The following is a 17214-nucleotide window of genomic DNA, read 5'->3' as shown; positions in this document are numbered from 1 at the left end:
AATGCAGGGGGCACAAGTTAAAATGCAGATTACATGCCACAGAGTGAAGCCAAAAAGAAAACAGTAATTAAAAGGAGTATCTTGAGTCTGGTTTTGCATTTTAACACAAATATTACCCAAAAGTGTTTCTTTGGTGGTTTTTGTTTTGTTTTTGTTTTTATGAGAAATGCATATTTATTCATCTACCGTTTTACTAATAATCCAGTTTGGCCATGTTAAGACTTACAAAGTTGGCTGTAATTTCAGCTCTATGACCTTTTACTCTTCACAGAGTCCTTTATATTTCTATTTCTTTCTATTTCTATTTATATTTCTATTCTTAGCCATAATCTGACTGAATACACATGAGTTTTCCTTATTTTCTTTTGAAACATCCCCAATTATATTTTCTGTGAGAGGAAATCTGTCCTTTATAGTGTAGCTAACTAGCCATAGTGAAGCTGCTTTTGTTTCCTTAGAGGGTGAAAATGGAGCTTATCTCTTCCTTTCTACCTTTCCTCTCCCCTCTAAGAGTGGATGAAACTCTTACCTTTTGTTTTTGAAGTAGAAGGCAGAGACACAAACTGTGTGTCAAAGCCGCAAAGACACGTGGTAATAGCAGTCTGGAAAGCATCTGGCTTTGTTTCAGCATGCTGAAACAAGTAGCGTCTAGCCATCCTGGCTGCATGGTTGGTCAGCAATCTCCAGCACTTGCAGACACTGCCAAGTGATTTCACATGCCTTATTTCACGTGATTGTCACAACCACCTAGAAAGGTAGAGCAGGAGACTGAATGGGACACGGAGAAGGCACGTTACAGAGCTACTAACGCTCAGAGGTTGGATTTGAACGGAGATCGTCAAAGCTGCAGTTCTTTCTCTGTCATCAGTCTCCTCGGAGCTGGGCCAGGGTCCTGATGCTGAGTACCCAAAGCGCGCGCACCTGCGCCGGAGCAAGACAAGCCAGCCAATGAGGAAACCGTATCTAGGAGGCGGGACGGAGAAGTTGCCAATGACAGAGCCTGCCCCCAGAGAGATACGGCTAATGAGGGCCTCGTGCCGAAGAGGGACTGCCGCTTGTCCAATAAGAAGCTGTGACCAGCGAGGCTGGAAGGCGGAACAGCCAGCTGGGCGCTGGGGCGGGGCGGGGAGCCCAGCGCCAACCCGCCAGTGCCCGAGCCCCGGCATGCTGCCCCCATCGCTGCCCGCCATGGCCCACGCTGCCCGGCTCCTCGCCGCGCTGGCCGCGCTCCTCGCTGCCGCCGCTACAGGCGATGCCCGGCCCAGTAAAATCGGTGCGGGAAGGACTGGGTGGGGTGCAGATCTGGGGAGGGCTGCGAGGGAAAAGGGTTGTCAGCCGGGAGCAGCTGGATGGGGGAAGGGGAAGGCAGCTGGACAAGGGAGGGGTCCTCGGGAGAGGAGCTGGGTGGAGAAGAGCCAAGGCACTGCGACTGGGCGAGGAAGGGGACCGCAGTAGGCAAGGTGCTGATGGGGAGGGAGGGGTGGGCTTGTGTCCAGGGCTACCTGGGGCAGAAAAGAGCCTTGGGGCAGGACTGGTCACTGATCTCACCAGAAGGTTCAGGGGCATTAAGCATCTGCCCTCGACCTGGCTCTTTGCCAGGTGCCCCCAGGACTCTGGTCTGTCTGGATGATGTCATTCACACAGGTTTATTGAGGGTCGTCTGTGTAGCAGGCACTGGTTTATAGTTCCTGTCCGGAGGAGGAGAGACTGCACAGTACAAGGAAGTTAGTGCTGAGGCTGAGAAAGACTGAATATAGAGGGAGGGCATTCACCCGTCTTTGTGGGCTCTGGGAAGGCTTCCTAGAAGCAACATCTAAGCCAAAAACCTCTTGGAGGGTAGGAGACAGTTCTAGGAGAGACAGAACCCATGGTAAGTCCTCTGGGGACAGATTTGCTGAATGACAAAATGAGGAATTTTTCACAGCAGTCTTCTTATTTATTTGCTTTTTTTCCCCCCAACATTTTATGTTGAAAATCTTCAAACCTAGACCAAAGTTTAAAGACTTACACATTGATCATCTCTTTACCCAGCACCTAGATTCTGTTGTTAAGAAACTGCTACTATATTTGCTTTATCACATGTCCATTAATCCATCTTACATTTTAATGCTTTTCAAAATAAATTGCAGGCATCAGGACATACTGCTAAATACTTCATCATGTATATAACTGACTAACATTCCATATTTGTTTATACTTTTTTCCTCTTAACATTTGTCATTTTAACTCAACATGAATCAAAGATTTTCAAGTCCCTCATCCATCAGATTCCTGTAGACAGAGATGCTGGGTTTCTGGTGTGGGAGAGGAGTGACTCTCACTGGGAGGGAGGGCTGCCCCATGGGAATACCACAGACATAATGGGGCCAGTGCAGTGCTAAGGTCTGCATTACCAAACCCCAGCTCAGGCCATAAAGGATTAAGACAGGCTGAAGCGTGCCAAAAATCAGTTTAGGACTGAACATTTAGGGTTTTCAGAGGAGAGAGAATCCTGAGAGCTGGAGTAGATAGAGAAGGCTTGATGAAGGAGATGCATTTGGAGCCAGGCTTTGAAGGACGGGAAAGAATGAGGCAGGCAAGGTCTTGATGTGCAGGGCTCCCGCATCTCTTGAGAAAGGGCAGCAGAGCATGGCATTTCCCAGTGACCACTGAGGAAGGGGTAGGACCTCCTCACAGCTCAACCATTTCTGCCAACGCAGAACTTGCTGCCTGCCTCATTCCAGCTGGTCCTACCCACCTCACCCCAGGCATCATCAAGGCAAGAGATTTGGCAATGCCAAGCTTCCTGCAACTTTCTTAGTTTTCCTCACTGCTCTGATAAGAGCCTCTGTGCATCCTCGGTGGCTTGGACTCTACCCACAATGGGAATGAGGGGCTTCCTGTTAAGATGTCGTAACCCTCAGGCTGCTTCATGATCAAATCTGAACACCTCGGTGTGGCATCGGACCCTTTAAAGTCCCCCAGAAATCCACCCGGGCCCTGCTCATGCTGTTCTCTCTGCAGAGAATGGGTTTCTGCTCACTGGTAAAACCCACTGTCCTCCAGGATCCCAATCTACATTGCTACAGGGCCCTCTCTGTTTCATTCATCCTATGTCCAGCAAATCTTACCACAGACTAGAGAGCAAGTGTCAGGTCATTGGTGTTGAAGGAGCCATTTCTTAGTGAGATGAGGTCTTCTGCTTCCCTATAGCCTTTAGGCAGCTTCCAGGTCTTGTGATAGCAATTTCTCTGGGGAAAAAAAAAAATGGGTAATTCAGGGCTTTGTCAAAAATGGAAAGGGTGGGAAGCACTTGGTTTAAAAGGTTAAAGGGTATCCTTGGAAGCGGCTTTGTAAACACTGAGAATAAAGAAGTAATTTGTTCTTTCAAAATGCAATAGTGAGCTCTACTACCTGCCAGAATCTGGGGACATAGGGACCTACCCTCAGTCCTTGACAGATCATTTGAGTAGTGTCCCACGGACCACGCCAGGGTAAGGAGAGTATGCTGTGGGAATATGCAGGAGGGACAGTTGTCTTAGGCAGGTCAGGCCAGCCAGCTAAGAATGACATATAAGGGCCACAGAGGTCAGCAAGGCAAAGGATGACAGAGCGTTTCTGACAAGGGGAACGACATGGGCAAAGGCACAGGCATGACAGGGCGAAGTCTCTGTTCCACAGCAAAATAAGCTGAGGCAGGGGACTAACCTGGCGATCCAGTGGTTGAGACTCCGTGCTTCCGCTACAGGGGGCATGAGTTCTATCCCTGGTCAAGGAATTAAGATCCATATGCTGCATGGTATGGCCAAAAAAAGAAATTGAGGCAGACAAGAAGGTGGAGTGTTGCAAGGCTGAGGCAGGACATGGAATAAGTAAATGGAGACCAGATCATAAAGAACCTTGTAGTTTTGCCTTCTTGACAAGAGTTAGTAGTCTTAGGGTCCAACAGGGTGTGTGTGTGTGTGTGTGTGTGTGTGTGCGTGCACGAGCACACGCGAATACTGGAGTGGGTTTTGCCATTTCCTCTTCCAGGGGATCTTCCTGATCCAAGGATCGAACCTGCGTCTCTTGTACCTCCTACATTGGCAGGCAAATTCTTGACTACTGTGCCACCTGGAAAGCCCAACATGGGTCTAGTAAGGACAAATCTTCTCTTTGATAGGTTACTAGGCTGTCAGGTGAGAGCAAAGCTGTATCTTAGATACCTGGTGGGCAAAAACTGTGGGTAGCATGGCTGTCCAGCTCAGTAGCTTCACAGCTGCTTCACTATCCTTTCAGTGCTGTGTAATGATTACTATCTGTTTGGTCAGTGGTTCCTAGCAGCACCTCAGAGCCCTGACCAGTAACACACTTTTCTCAGTGACTTGGATCAGAATATTGATGGTATATGAACTAAGTTTGCAACTAACTAAGGAAAGAAGGAGGAGAAGTAAAGACAGTAGGTAAGACCCAAAAAGATGTAAAAAAGCTGAAACTATAACAAGAGTCCAAAGTGGAATAGAGTGCCCTATATAGTGACTAGTTATCTGTCACAGAGTGCATTCGAGGCTTGGCAAACATGGATGTGGAAATGACTTAAGTGTCAGGTGAGAAGTTGCAATAGAGCAAGGGTTGGCTGACTTCTTAAGTTAAAGGCCAGAGAGTAAATATTTAAGGCTGTGCTTACAGCCTCTGTTCCAACTTTACTCAACTCTGCCTGGCATGAAAGAGCCATAGCCAATAAGCTAAAGAAAGGGCATGGTTCCATTCCAATAAAGCTTCAGCTTGCAAAAACAGAAATCTGCCTTGATTTGGCTCTCAGGCTGTAGTTTGCCAACCCCTGGATTAAGGAGTGGATTCCTAATACTAATCTAACCTAATTACCTGGCAGTGACCAGGTATTCACCAATTCATAGTAAAATATCCCTGGTGGCTCAGATGGTAAAGAATCCACCTGCAATGTGAGAGACCTGGGTTCAATCCCTGGGTTCGATCCCTGGGTTGGGAAGATCCCCTAGAAAAGGGAACAGTATTCTGGCCTGGAGAATTCCATGAACAGAGCAGCCAGGCAGGCTACATACAGTCCATGGGGTTGCAAAGAGTCAGACACGACTGAGTGACTTTCACTTTGACTTTCAATGAGTTTGTATAAAGCTAGATTTATTCCCTTAAATAAATTTTGAGATTCTTCCCTGCCCCTTTGCTGCTAACTTGTCTTTTTCTTTATAAAATAAGGGTTATAGTAGGTGGTAGTTTGCAGGTCGTACTTTGCTATTTGATAGCTTTACTGCCTGGCGAATTCCATGGATGGAGGAGCCTAGCAGGCTACAGTTCATGGGGTTGCAAAGAGTCGGAAATGACTGAGAAGCTAACACTTTACTAAGCACTAGTCTACAGATTTCCTTTTTGAGATGTTAGAAGCCTATGAGATGCGAGTACCTAGGAAACCACTGGCCCAGGAGACTGAGAAGGAGTGACCCACAGTCTCACGCCCCTGCTCTGTCTCTCCCCACGCCTGCCTCCTGGGCCTGATGACAGCTGTGGTTGGAGCTGGAATCGGGGGCTCTGCTGTGGCCCACTTCCTCCAACAGCACTTTGGCCCCCGGGTGCAGATCGACGTGTTCGAGAAGGGGACCGTGGGCGGCCGCCTAGCCACCATCTCCGTCAACAAGCAGCACTATGAGAGTGGCGCCGCCTCCTTTCACTCCCTGAGCCTCCACATGCAGGGTTTCGTCAAGCAGCTGGGTGAGTGCACCATCCTGGGGCTGGCGGCAGCCCTCGGGCCCTTCCCAGGTGACCCTGATGGTCAAGGCCAGAAGGTCATGTGCCCAATCTCCTCATTTTACAGATGGAGCAGCTGAGACCAGAGAGGGGAAGGAACTTGCCTGAGGTTACACAGTGAGTTAGTTGCAGAGCCTGGATTAGAATTCAGGTTTGACAGCCCCACCCCCAGAATAGTTTCTTTCCCCATCAGTTTACTGCTTCTCAGTAATCTATAATCATAACGGCTTCCACATGCTGTGTGCTTGCCAAGCACCTGGCATCCTTCTGGGTCATACATAGACATTACCTCTAATCCTCCTACCAGCCTGCAAGATGGGTGCTGTATCTCCTCCCAAGGCAACTGAGGCTCATACACCTGGGCTAAGGCCCTACAGCTAATAAGTGAGAGAGCTGAGATTCAACCCCAGCAGCATCTGTCAAAACCACAAATATATATACCACTGGATGCAGAAATTCCACTTCTCAGAAGTGATCCCGTAAGTGTGCTCACAGATGTACAGAGCAGCAGACACACAAGGTTACTCATTACAGCACTGTTTGTAATAGTAAAAAGTTGAATATTCTACCTGCCCATCCACTAGAATCTGAGACTAAATATTGTTTAAGCACACAGCAGACTATTCAGTAGCCAAGTCCTGTATGCCCAGGTATAGAACACTCTTAAGATGTACATGTCAGTAAGGTGCAGGCCACTGTGTATATTAATAGTATATGGGGGTGGGTGGAGGGAGAGAGAGCTCACAGATGTGTACACATTTATAAGTGTTGGCACAAAATACCTCTAGAAGGATGCTGAAGGAATATACTTAATGGTTGCGTCTGGGTAGGGGAACTTTGTGATTTAGGGACAGGAATAGGAGGGAAAGAAAGAAAAGCCCATGACTTAGGGCAGGCCCTATAATCTCTAAGCCTCACCTTCCATCCATCCACCTTTACCTGGGGGATACTGACTCTTGTTCTGCCTCTCCCAAGACTGTGAGAGATTGAAGTGAGATCCGAAGCTTCAGTGCTCTGTTAGTTGTAGAGTGCAGGTGGTTGTCAGGAGCTGTGATTTCTTCCTTGTGGCCTTGGTGCCCTGGGCCACCATTCCAGAGCAAGCCCCGTGGCTCTCAGCCCCTAGACGATCCAGGATGACGACTGAATCTCCCTCACTCATGGCTGAGTGGATCCCTGTTAGGAAAACATATAAAACGGAATATGAGTTTAATTTTCATTTCCTTGTTGACTAGGCGGGCCAGACATCTCCCCAGCACACTGTTTACTGTTGTTGAACAAGCAGCACAGATGCACCCAACATAGTGTCACATTCCCTTAAGTGGAGCCATCCTTCAGGATGGCCCTGAATTTAAGCTTCTGGCATCGCTAGGTTCCCCTGGGGTTCAGGGGGGCCTCTGTAGGGGACCTAAGGGCCTCTTCATTGTCTCCTCAGGGCTGCGGCACCGGCGCGAGGTGGGAGGCAGGAGCGCCATCTTCAATGGGGAGAACTTCGTGCTGGAGGAGACAGACTGGTACCTGCTGAACCTCTTCCGCCTCTGGTGGCACTACGGCATCAGCTTCCTGAGACTGCAGATGTGGGTGGAGGAGGTCATGGAGAAGTTCATGAGGTAGGGCTGGGCAGAGCCTTGGGGAGGGCCTTCCAGAGGGAGAGAGGAAAAGAGGTGCAGAAGGAACCAACTTGACTGTACATTGTCAAAATGGAAAAGGTACTCACTGGGTGTGAGAATTCCACCCAGGTTCTGAGCACACCCCCAGCATCAGGAAGGGACTTACTTTAGTACAGCAGTACTTGTCTCTCGTGTTGTCACACTGGCATCCTCTTTCCCTTGGCTAAACTGGTAAATAAAAGCATGGGTTGCAGGACTTCCCTGGTGGTCCAGTGGTTAAGACTCTGTGTTTCTAGTGCAAGGGTCATGGGTTGGATCCCTGGTCAGGGAACTAAAAAAATCCCACATCCCTTGTGCTCTGGCCAAAAAAAAGCATGGGTTGCAAACTCAGGCACCTTCAAGGGCCTACCTGGGGTATGAATAAGTGAAGCAGTTTAGTGAAAGGGAAGGATAAGGAGTGAGGGGTCCTGAAGAGCCAGGCCCCATCGGAATGGGCAGCTAGCTCTCTGCTCAAACCCCCTGTGGCCATGTGGGAATGCCAGCCTTACAGGGCAAATTCCGGTTTTTCAGAAGAAACTGGAAATCCAGTTGTATGTGAGATTAGTTTTTCAATGTGTGCAACCAGTTCATCTCACAAGGCAAATAAGACATACCTGCAGGCCACAAGCAACCTGTGGACCACCATTTACAAACTCTTCTGTCCACCAGGCCTATCTAGAACAAACACCTTTCTTTACCAGTTCCTCCTCCTTATGCCCCAGCCCCCTCCCCATCAACTCCAAATAAAAAGGATAAGTATCCTGTGGTCACTCTGTCCACCCCTCATAGTCCACTCACTTACCAGGCTGGTCCCCAGCTCTCCCCGACAGTCAGTCCTTCCAAAGGTTCTCCGTTTCCTGGCCTAGGTGCAGAGACTTCAGGATCAGACACTTGTTCGTGGCCTCCAGGCCTCCTTTCTGGTTTCTGGCACTTCTCTGCTCTTCCCACTCCTGTAACTATGCTTTTTTATGGCACTTCTTCCTTGTACTCTCCGGGTATCCCCAAAGTTAGTTCTTCACTTCTCTTTCCTCTTTCGTATACTTTTCTCCCTTGTCAATTTGATCCAATCCCCCAGCACCAAGTTCTCCCTTTTGTGGGAGACAGCCTCTACCTGTGAGCCCCAGTTTCCCCTTAAGTTCCAGACCCACTACCTAAGCCGTCTCTAATTGCTTTCTGGATACCTCCATTTGGGCTTCTTGTCAACAACCAAACCCGGCACATTTACAGAACAGCCCAAGCAGAAGCAACATTCCAAAGGCCACTATCCAAAAGTTCATCAGCCGACAGCTCCAGGCAAATGCCAGTCCTCGAGGTGGGGAGAGTCGTGGGGGAAGAAGACATTAGCGAGGGGGTGAGCGGGAGCCTCGTTGGACCAAGCCACAGGGGAAGACAGGCCAAGCTAGCAGAGAGGGTGACAACTTTGGCATAAAGCAGCTGCCATGGGGTCCAGTGTGGTCCTAGAAGCCAGGGAAGAGCTGTTGTTGCTGGAGAGGGGATGTGTCAGTGGGGGCGGGCATGGACCACTGCTTGGCAGTCCCAGCTGAGTGACAAGAGAACTGCAACCTCATCAGGGAGCGGCTTGAGAGGTGATATGATTGTCATTCAGAGGGGCCACCATGTGAAGCCAGGTTCTGGTGGGATCCAAAGTGTTTGCCCTTCCCTCTGGGCTGTCCCTTCAGGTGGGACAGGCCCACCATAGCCAGCAAATAGGCCAAGGTAACATAACAAGTTTCCTCTCCCACCCCTACATGGAGAGGAGGGGTGGGCCCCCAGGTGCAATGACCCAGCAGCAGGTGGTCAGCAGAAAGGCCTTTCTGCACAAGGGCTCTGGGTCCACATGTCTCCCAGGATCTATAAGTACCAGGCCCACGGTTATGCCTTCTCGGGTGTGGAGGAACTGCTCTACTCACTGGGAGAATCCGCCTTCGTCAACATGACCCAGCGCTCCGTGGCTGAGTCCCTGCTCCAGGTGGGCGTCACCCAGCGCTTTATCGACGACGTAGTCTCCGCCGTCCTGCGGGCCAGCTACGGCCAGTCAGCAGCGATGCCCGCCTTTGCCGGTGAGCCTCCAGCCCTCAGCCTGCCCACCTGCCCTTCCCCAGCCCTCCCTGTAATAACCTTACATTTACCCAACTCAGTACATGATATCACCCCAACACCCTTTGATTCTGGCATCTGTTGTCTCAGTTGGCAGGAGATGGTGTTCACCTCACTTCACAGTGAAAGGGAAGCTCAGATCTCAGGTCTGGGGTGGTGTTTCTGCCACTCCTGTTTGGATTGGTTTCATAATCTGCCCCACTAAGGCCTCTGGGCCCCTGGGTATCCACTTATTAGAGCACTGCATCTTCCCAGCTCATTACTGGGGTGGGCAGGCACATATATCACCCACCATCTTCCAGGACAGGACACAGATCTGCCCAAGAAAGACATCAAGGCACATCTTCCGCAAGGTGTGGTGACTATTTTGGGCCTTGAAAGATACAGTAGGATTTTATTGGGGCGGTGGAGGGCCGGGGAGGGGCATTCAAGGCCAAGGAACTACACAGGCACTCACTGGCCTGCTTGGCTGGGTTCTTCTCCTCTCCTGCCTCCGAACATGGAAGGCCCAGGCTCAGTCCTGTGTCCTCCTCTGCTCTCAACTACTCAGCCTCCCTTGGTGAGCTCAGCCAGTCTTGGGGCTTCAGTTCCACCCACCTGACTCCCAAACATGACCTCTAGCCCAGACCTGTCTCCAGAACTGCAAGCTCATGTGTCAGCCGTCACCCTTGTGTCCACACTGGAAGGGCTAATGGGCGTCTCAGACTCAGTGCATCCAAACCTGAGCTTCTGATCTTTCCCCACAAGCCTGCCCTTCCCAGCCTCCCCATAGGTTGGCTGGTAATTAATCCTTTCGGTTGCTCCAGCCAAAACCTTGAATCATTGCTTTCTTTCATACCCTTTGTGTCATATGTCAGGAAATCCCATCTGCTTTGCCTTCCATGTATACCTAGAACCTGACTGCTTCCTAGCAATGCCTCTTCCTTGGTCTAAGCACTAGCATCCTTCACCAGTATTGCTACAAGTCTCCTACCAGGTCCCCACCCTCTGCCCACTCCCTGGCCCCTCCAAGCTCAACACCTCACCCAGATGGTCCTTTTAAAACAAAAGACAGATCCTGACAGGACTGCATGTAAGACTGTAATGGCTCCTACTTTCCTTCAGGGAAAATCCAAAGTCCTTCCAGTGGTCTGCAGGGCCCTGTGTGGTCTAGGCCTCACCATCTCACCACTCATGCACCCCAGACCAGCCACTCTGGTCTCCTTGCCGTGTCTCCAGCGTCCCAGGTACTCTCCCACCTTGAGGCTTTTGTGTGGCCATCCCTCTGCCTGGAAGAACCTTCCTGGAGACGCAGTCATAGTAAACTCTAGCTTCCCATGTCTCTGTGAAGATGTTGCCTTTTCATTGAAGCTGCATAACCTCTCCCACCCCCAGGAGTCCTGGTCCCCTTGCCCTACCAGGCTACTGAATTGACTTATTTTATCTCCTCCCACTCGAATGCAGGCTTCCCAATGGGAATCTGTCCCCTTTGTTTACTGAGAAATCCTTACAAAAGTGCTGACCATCATAGGCACTCAAACCATTTTTGCTAAATAAATGAATGAAAGGGTTTATAATTAACAAGTACCTCCCACATGCCCAGGATACTCTTCCTCTGGCCGCTGCTCGTTCCTTCCCAGCCTTCTGGTCCTGCCTAGTGTCCCCTCAGCGAGATGACCCTGCTCATTCTCCCAGCACCTTGTAGGTATCCTTTGAGATATAATTCACGTATCATGCAGTGCACGCATTTAAAATGTAGGAGTCAATGGCTTTCAGAACACTCAGAGTTGTGTCTCCATCTGGGTTCCCTGGTGACACAGCAATAAAGAATTCACCTGCTAATGCAGAAGCAATGGGTTCAATCCCTGGGTCGGGAATATCCCCTGGAGGAGGAAATGGCAACCCACTCTAGAATTCTTGCTGGAAAAAAATCCCATGGACAGAGGAGCCTGGTGGGCTATGGTCCACAGGGTCTCAAAGAGCCAGACTTGACTGAGAGACTGAGCGTGCACACACATACACCTGTGCCTCCATCACCACAATCAATTTGAGAACATTTTCACTGCCCTCAAAACTCATCCCTGTAGCCATCAGTTCCCCCAGCATTCCCCTAGCCTTCCAGCCCTAGGCAACCACAAATCTGCTCTGTGTTTCTGTGGATTTGCCCATTCTGGGCAGTCTATTTAAATAGAATCATACAATCTGTGGTCTTCTATTGGGGATCTTGCACTGAGCATAATGTTTTTACTTTACAACATTGTGAATTCTATCGTATTTATCTCTGTGTATTGTCTCTCCCTGCGGGAGTTGGGGGGAGTCTTGGCCTGGGACAGAGGCCTGGGTAGGATGGTGCTGGCCTCTCCAGCCCCACTGCCTAGAGGTTGAGAAGCCACTGATCACCCTCCCTCCCCCTTTGCCCAGGAGCCATGTCTCTAGCGGGGGCCCAGGGTAGCCTGTGGTCTGTGGAGGGAGGCAACAAGCTGGTTTGTTCTGGTCTGCTGAAGCTCACCAAGGCCAACGTGATCCATGCCACGGTGACCACTGTGACCCTGCAGCCAACAGGTAAGTAGACAGAGCAGGGGCCATAACCACTCCCTTCCTACACAATGAGCACTTCCTCCTCTATCCCTAAAACTCCTCTGCTGGGGTGCAGGTCCCAGCACTGCCAAGCGACACCAGAGGGCACTGTTGTCCTGATTAAAATGTCAGAGCAGAAAGCAGAGACTTGCACTCATCTAGCCCCATTCATTTGACTACTAAGGACTCTGAGCCACAGCCTTGCCCATGCTCCCTAGCTAGTCAGTGCCACAGCCAGAGAAAGAGTTTGGGTTTCCTGATTCTGGTCCAGGGCTCGCCCTGCCACCATACCAGCATGGAAAAACTGACACAGCAGCTGGACGGCACGGCTGCACCCAGGGTCTTGTCCCCTCGGTGCTAGGCCCCGGACAGCAGATAAGTGGGTAGAAGCCAAGAAAGAAGTTGACTTTTGTGTTCTCTTCTCTCTCCGTCCAGAGGGGAAACCCTTGTATCGGGTCAGGTATGAGAATGAGGCGGGCACGGGCTCTGACAACTATGACATAGTGGTCATCGCCACCCCCCTGCACCTGGACAACAGCAGCACCATCGCCTTTGAAGGATTCGACCCACCCATCGATGTCGTCCAGGGCTCTTTCCAGCCCACTGTCGTCTCCTTGGTCCATGGCTACCTCAACTCTTCCTACTTTGGCTTCCCCGACCCTAAGCTTTTCCCCTTTGCCAATATCCTTACCACAGATTTCCCCAGCTTCTTCTGTGCCCTGGACAACATCTGTCCTGTCAACATCTCAGCCAGCTTCCGGCGGAAGCAGCCTCAGGAGGCCGCTGTTTGGCGAGTCCAGTCCCCCCAGCCCCTCCTCCGGTCCCAGCTGAAGACCCTCTTTCGCTCCTATTACTCAGTCCAGACGGCCGAATGGCAGGCCCACCCCGTCCATAGCCCCCACACCCCTCTCCCACGGTTCACACTGCATGACCAGCTCTTCCACCTCAATGCCCTGGAGTGGGCGGCCGGCTCCGTGGAGGTGACGGCTGTGGCTGCCAAGAACGTGGCACTGCTGGCCTTCAACCGCTGGTACCAGGACCTAGACAAGATTGACCAAAAGGATTTGATGCACAAGGTGAAGACTGAGCTGTGAGGGCTCCGAGGAGAGCTGGAAATGTCCAGCCTCTGCTGAAGAAGGACTCCCTTCACAACAGCCAAGATTGTATAAGCCACGTGCACCCACAGAGTCCTTCTCTGACCCCTCCTGTGTGGAGTGTCCTTTCCCTCCAGTGTGGGTCCCGGTGACCTACTCTCTGCCTTTGCATCTTAAGGATTCTCACAGTGATGGTTTTTTTTTTGAAGGGGGAGAGTTAAAGAAGGGGAAGAACATTCAAGCCAATGTATTCACTTATTTATTTTTTTTTTTTTAAGAAGAAATAAAAGTCCATCTTAAGCTGCTTCTGACTTTGTTTTCTAAGTAGAAGACGGTGATAACCGTGGTAGGGAATATAAGGCAGAGAACTTTGAATCCAATTTCTTTATTGTCTACTCCCAACAGGCACCTAAGGAACACCTCCAATGAAACATATGCAACCAGATGGTTACAAATAGAGGGAAGATGAGAAAACATAAATAAGACAGGATAATAGCTCCTATTTATGGTAGGCTTCCTAGATGCAAGTACCTAGTTAAGAACTTTAACTAGACACCATCCAAGTTTTTAAACAACACTGCATTTGGAGGAGATGCCTGGAAGTATACAAGGAATAAATGGTTATCCCAGCAGAGCTGGCAGCCTAGCTCTGAGCCTCCTGGCAACCAGAGGAAAAAGGGAAACATATCAGGCCGCAGGAAGAGGAACACTTTTTTCCTTGGCAACTGGAAGAAACGATCATTCTGTCCATTAAGAGTCTTGTATTATAAGAAGACAAGTTCCCAGCTGGTGGAAGGCAGTTGTGCCTCACCCCCCAAATATCTACCCAGAAGAGAAAAGGGACGCTGTGATGAAGTCTGTTGGAGACTGGATGCCCAAGTCCTATCCAGACCAGCTAAAGCTGGTTCTGAGGAGGGCCCAGATCCCCATGAGGATACCACACTGCCAAATGACATTGGCATTGTAAATTCCTAACAGGAAGAGTCCCAGAGATCATCCAGCTAACTTCCCTCTTTTTGTAGAGATGGAGATAAAAGCCCAAAGTGAGGAACAAATTTGCCCAGTCTCTTGATGAATTCATAGAACTTAAATCCAGAGCTTCTCCTTAAAAGTTAACTGAATTCAGTATAGGACAAAATACCCTTCAAGGCAGCAGAGGCCCAAATTCGTCTGAAGTTGCTTTTACTATGCGGAAGTGATGGTAGTGAAAGAGATGGTGCCTTTGAAGTGCACATAGCATGCACTCATTGGTCATTATAGGAAATAGGAAGCCGACACACCAGTAAGAATACTTTTGGTTGTGGCAGCAGTAAAAAACCAAACCCAAACTAGCCTAAGCAATAAAAGGGTCTTATTGAAGTCCAGGCACAGGGCAGGCATTGAGTGTAGTGCAAATGCCAGCGTCATCATTTCTTTCGTGGTCAGACATGGCCGCCAACAGCTCCCAGGGCCAGAGGGTCTTCTCTCACAACCCCTGAAGCAGAGTCTGGCTCTGGGCTCACTGGGCCCCTACTGAACCAATTCCTGTGGTCAAATGAACACCACGTGCAGATGGCTTAGGGCTTAGCTACTGGACCAGTACCTGGGACACAAGGGATGAGATTAAACAAATCAGCTTAGAACAGCCCTGAGGAAGAGGTGATCTCCAGAATACAAGATCAGAGGGGTGGAAAGGGTGCTGGAGGGAGGTGAGCCAGATGCAGGATGGGGCTGTTCCTTCCCCCTCCTCTCAGGTCTGGTGAAATCTACATGCAATGATTTTTGTCAAGGCCTGTGTTTTAAATAAGGATGCTGTGGGCTGCTGTGGTGTAACTGATGACCACTGGTACTAGGCTGGAGGACCAAGGCCAATATCAGACTTGTCCCTAATAACCCTCGCATCCCTCAGGCTATGTGCACAGAGAGGCCAACCAGGGCAGATTCGCTTGATCCTCAGCCTGATTGCAGTGGGGCTCGCTGGTACTCAGAAACTTCCTTTGTCTGGGTAGGCAGGCCTGAACAGCTCAGAACAAAAACAGGCCAAGATGCCTACACTACCTGCTTCCACAAGCCCAAACATGACAGCTGGATCCCACTACCTCTCTGCCTATAAGGAAAATCCAGAGATTTCCGAAGGCAGCAGAAGGGAGTGTGGAAACCAGCAGGAAACCTTGGCCTCAGAGCCCACCCTAGCCTTCTTAGGCCAGGAAAGAGGCCCCATGGGCCCACAGTTCTCTGGGAGAAGACAGCATTTCCAAAGACAGAGCCCTACAACCTGCCAATGAAACAGGAAAGAGGTCACACCACCTCAGTAGTCCTGGGTGCAACATTGTTATTCAGTCGCTCAGTTGTGACAGACTCTTTGCAACCACATGGACTGCAGCACACCAGGCTTCCCTGTCCTTCACCATCTCCTGGAGTTTGCTCAAACTCATGGCCATTGAGTCAGTGATACAATCTAACCATCTCATCCTCTGTCAACCCCCTCTCCTCCTGCCTTCAATCTTTCCCAGCATCAGTCTTTTCCAACCAGTAGTAGACGGGTAAAACTTCCCCCCTAGACTCCACCCCTAGAGCAGGTAACCCAAGCAAAATCTCAGCACTTTGTGGGGAGGGGTGGTTAGAGGGTAGAATTTGGGGTGGGTATATGCAGAGTATATCATGAGAAACGGTGGATTGGAAGAAACACAAGCTGGAATCAAGATTGCCGGGAGAAATATCAATAACTTCAGATATGCAGATGACACCACCCTTATGGCAGAAAGTGAAGAGGAACTAAAAAGCCTCTTGATGAAAGTGAAAGTGGAGAGTGAAAAAGTTGGCTAAAAGCTCAACATTCAGTAAACAAAAATCATGGCATCCAGTCCCATCACTTCATGGGAAATAGATGGGGAAACAGTGGAAACAGTGTCAGGCTTTATTTTTTGGGGCTCCAAAATCACTGCAGATGGTGACTGCAGCCATGAAATTAAAAGACGCTTACTCCTTGGAAGGGAAGTTATGACTAACCTAGATAGCATATTGAAAAGCAGAGACATTACTTTGCCAACAAAGGTCCATCTAGTCAAGGCTATGGTTTTTCCTGTGGTCATGTATGGATGTGAGAGTTGGACTGTGAAGAAGGCTGAGCACTGAAGAATTGATGCTTTTGAACTTTGGTGTTGGAGAAGACTCTTGAAAGTCCCTAGGACTGCAAGGAGAACCAACCCGTCCATTCTGAAGAAGATCAGCCCTGGGATTTCTTTGGAAGGAATGATGCTAAAGCTGAAACTCCAGTACTTTGGCCACTTCATGCAAAGAGTTGACTCATTGGAAAAGACTCTGATGCTGGGAGGGATTGGGGGCAGGAGGAGAAGGGGACAACAGAGGATGAGATGGCTGGATGGCATCACTGACTCGATGGACGTGAGTCTGAGTGAACTCCAGGAGTTGGTGATGGACAGGGAGGCCTGGCGTGCTGCGATTCATGGGGTCGCAAAGAGTCGGACACAACTGAGCGACAGAACTGAACTGAACTGAACTGAGGAATAGTGAGGGAGAGAGGAATGCCTTGCTACTGACCCACCTTTGAAGAAGCAACAGGAGCAAAGGGCAGATCATGGGCTCCCCCTAGAGGCTTCTGTGGATGAGTGCATGCATTCCTTCACGAATCCCTGCACCTCTTATTTTGCCCTAATGTTGGAGATGGAGCTCTGAAGGAGTTAGATGAGGCCTCTGTTCTTGTGGAGGGAGAGTCTCTCACCAGACAGTGGAAAACAGGAAACCCACTTAGAGCACACAAAGTTGGGGGAAAAGTGTAGACCTGGCTCTCCAAAGATCCTGAACTTCCCGTTGCTGCCCTTAAACCAGGGAACTGGGAAAGGCCAACCGCCAGCCCAAGCTCATGAGGCCAGGCTCTTAAGTCACAGAATGGTAAAACCAGAGAAGACCCTGGAGATCCCTAAATCCCACTGCTTACTTCACAATTGAGAAAACTGAAGCCCAGAAAAAGGAAAAGGCAACATCCTTATAAAATTAACGAGCGTTCGTTGAGGGCCTCTGTGTGTCTGATGTTCTCATAGAAGGAGGACAGGCAGTCCCACCCACATTAGAAGTTTCCTCAC

The 17214-nt window shown here is 49.9% G+C and overlaps 1 protein-coding gene across 2 annotated transcripts; it reads left to right on the top strand.

Annotated features, from left to right (window-relative positions):
- The first annotated feature begins 548 nt into the window (after positions 1–548).
- On the top strand, positions 549–13436 carry PCYOX1L (prenylcysteine oxidase 1 like). Of its 2 annotated transcripts, XM_006041014.4 has the most exons (6): positions 561–1273; positions 5497–5703; positions 7172–7346; positions 9234–9445; positions 11883–12023; positions 12474–13436. In XM_006041014.4, exons 1-6 carry the CDS (start codon positions 949–951, stop codon positions 13130–13132), a joined length of 1719 nt encoding a protein of 572 aa, XP_006041076.2. In that variant the 5' UTR covers positions 561–948; the 3' UTR covers positions 13133–13436. The 2 variants fall into 2 exon arrangements, with proteins under 2 accessions (XP_025148230.2, XP_006041076.2); XM_025292445.3 differs by lacking the exon at positions 5497–5703 and having other exon boundaries at positions 549–1273.
- The last annotated feature ends 3778 nt before the right edge of the window (positions 13437–17214 follow it).

This window comes from Bubalus bubalis, chromosome 9, assembly GCF_019923935.1.
Source record: "Bubalus bubalis isolate 160015118507 breed Murrah chromosome 9, NDDB_SH_1, whole genome shotgun sequence".
NCBI classification, from domain to species: Eukaryota; Metazoa; Chordata; class Mammalia; order Artiodactyla; family Bovidae; genus Bubalus; species Bubalus bubalis.
Note: the sequence above shows the minus strand (reverse complement) of the source record. Positions and strands in the feature narration are given on the sequence as shown.

Excerpts from the sequence above, each read along its gene's own strand:
- PCYOX1L (XM_006041014.4), top strand. The coding sequence starts at position 949 with ATGAGGAAACCGTATCTAGGAGGCGGGACGGAGAAGTTGCCAATGACA. Across the intron at positions 1,274-5,496 it reads TGCCCGGCCCAGTAAAATCG|CTGTGGTTGGAGCTGGAATC; the intron begins GTGCGGGAAGGA and ends GCCTGATGACAG. Across the intron at positions 12,024-12,473 it reads TGTGACCCTGCAGCCAACAG|AGGGGAAACCCTTGTATCGG; the intron begins GTAAGTAGACAG and ends CTCTCCGTCCAG.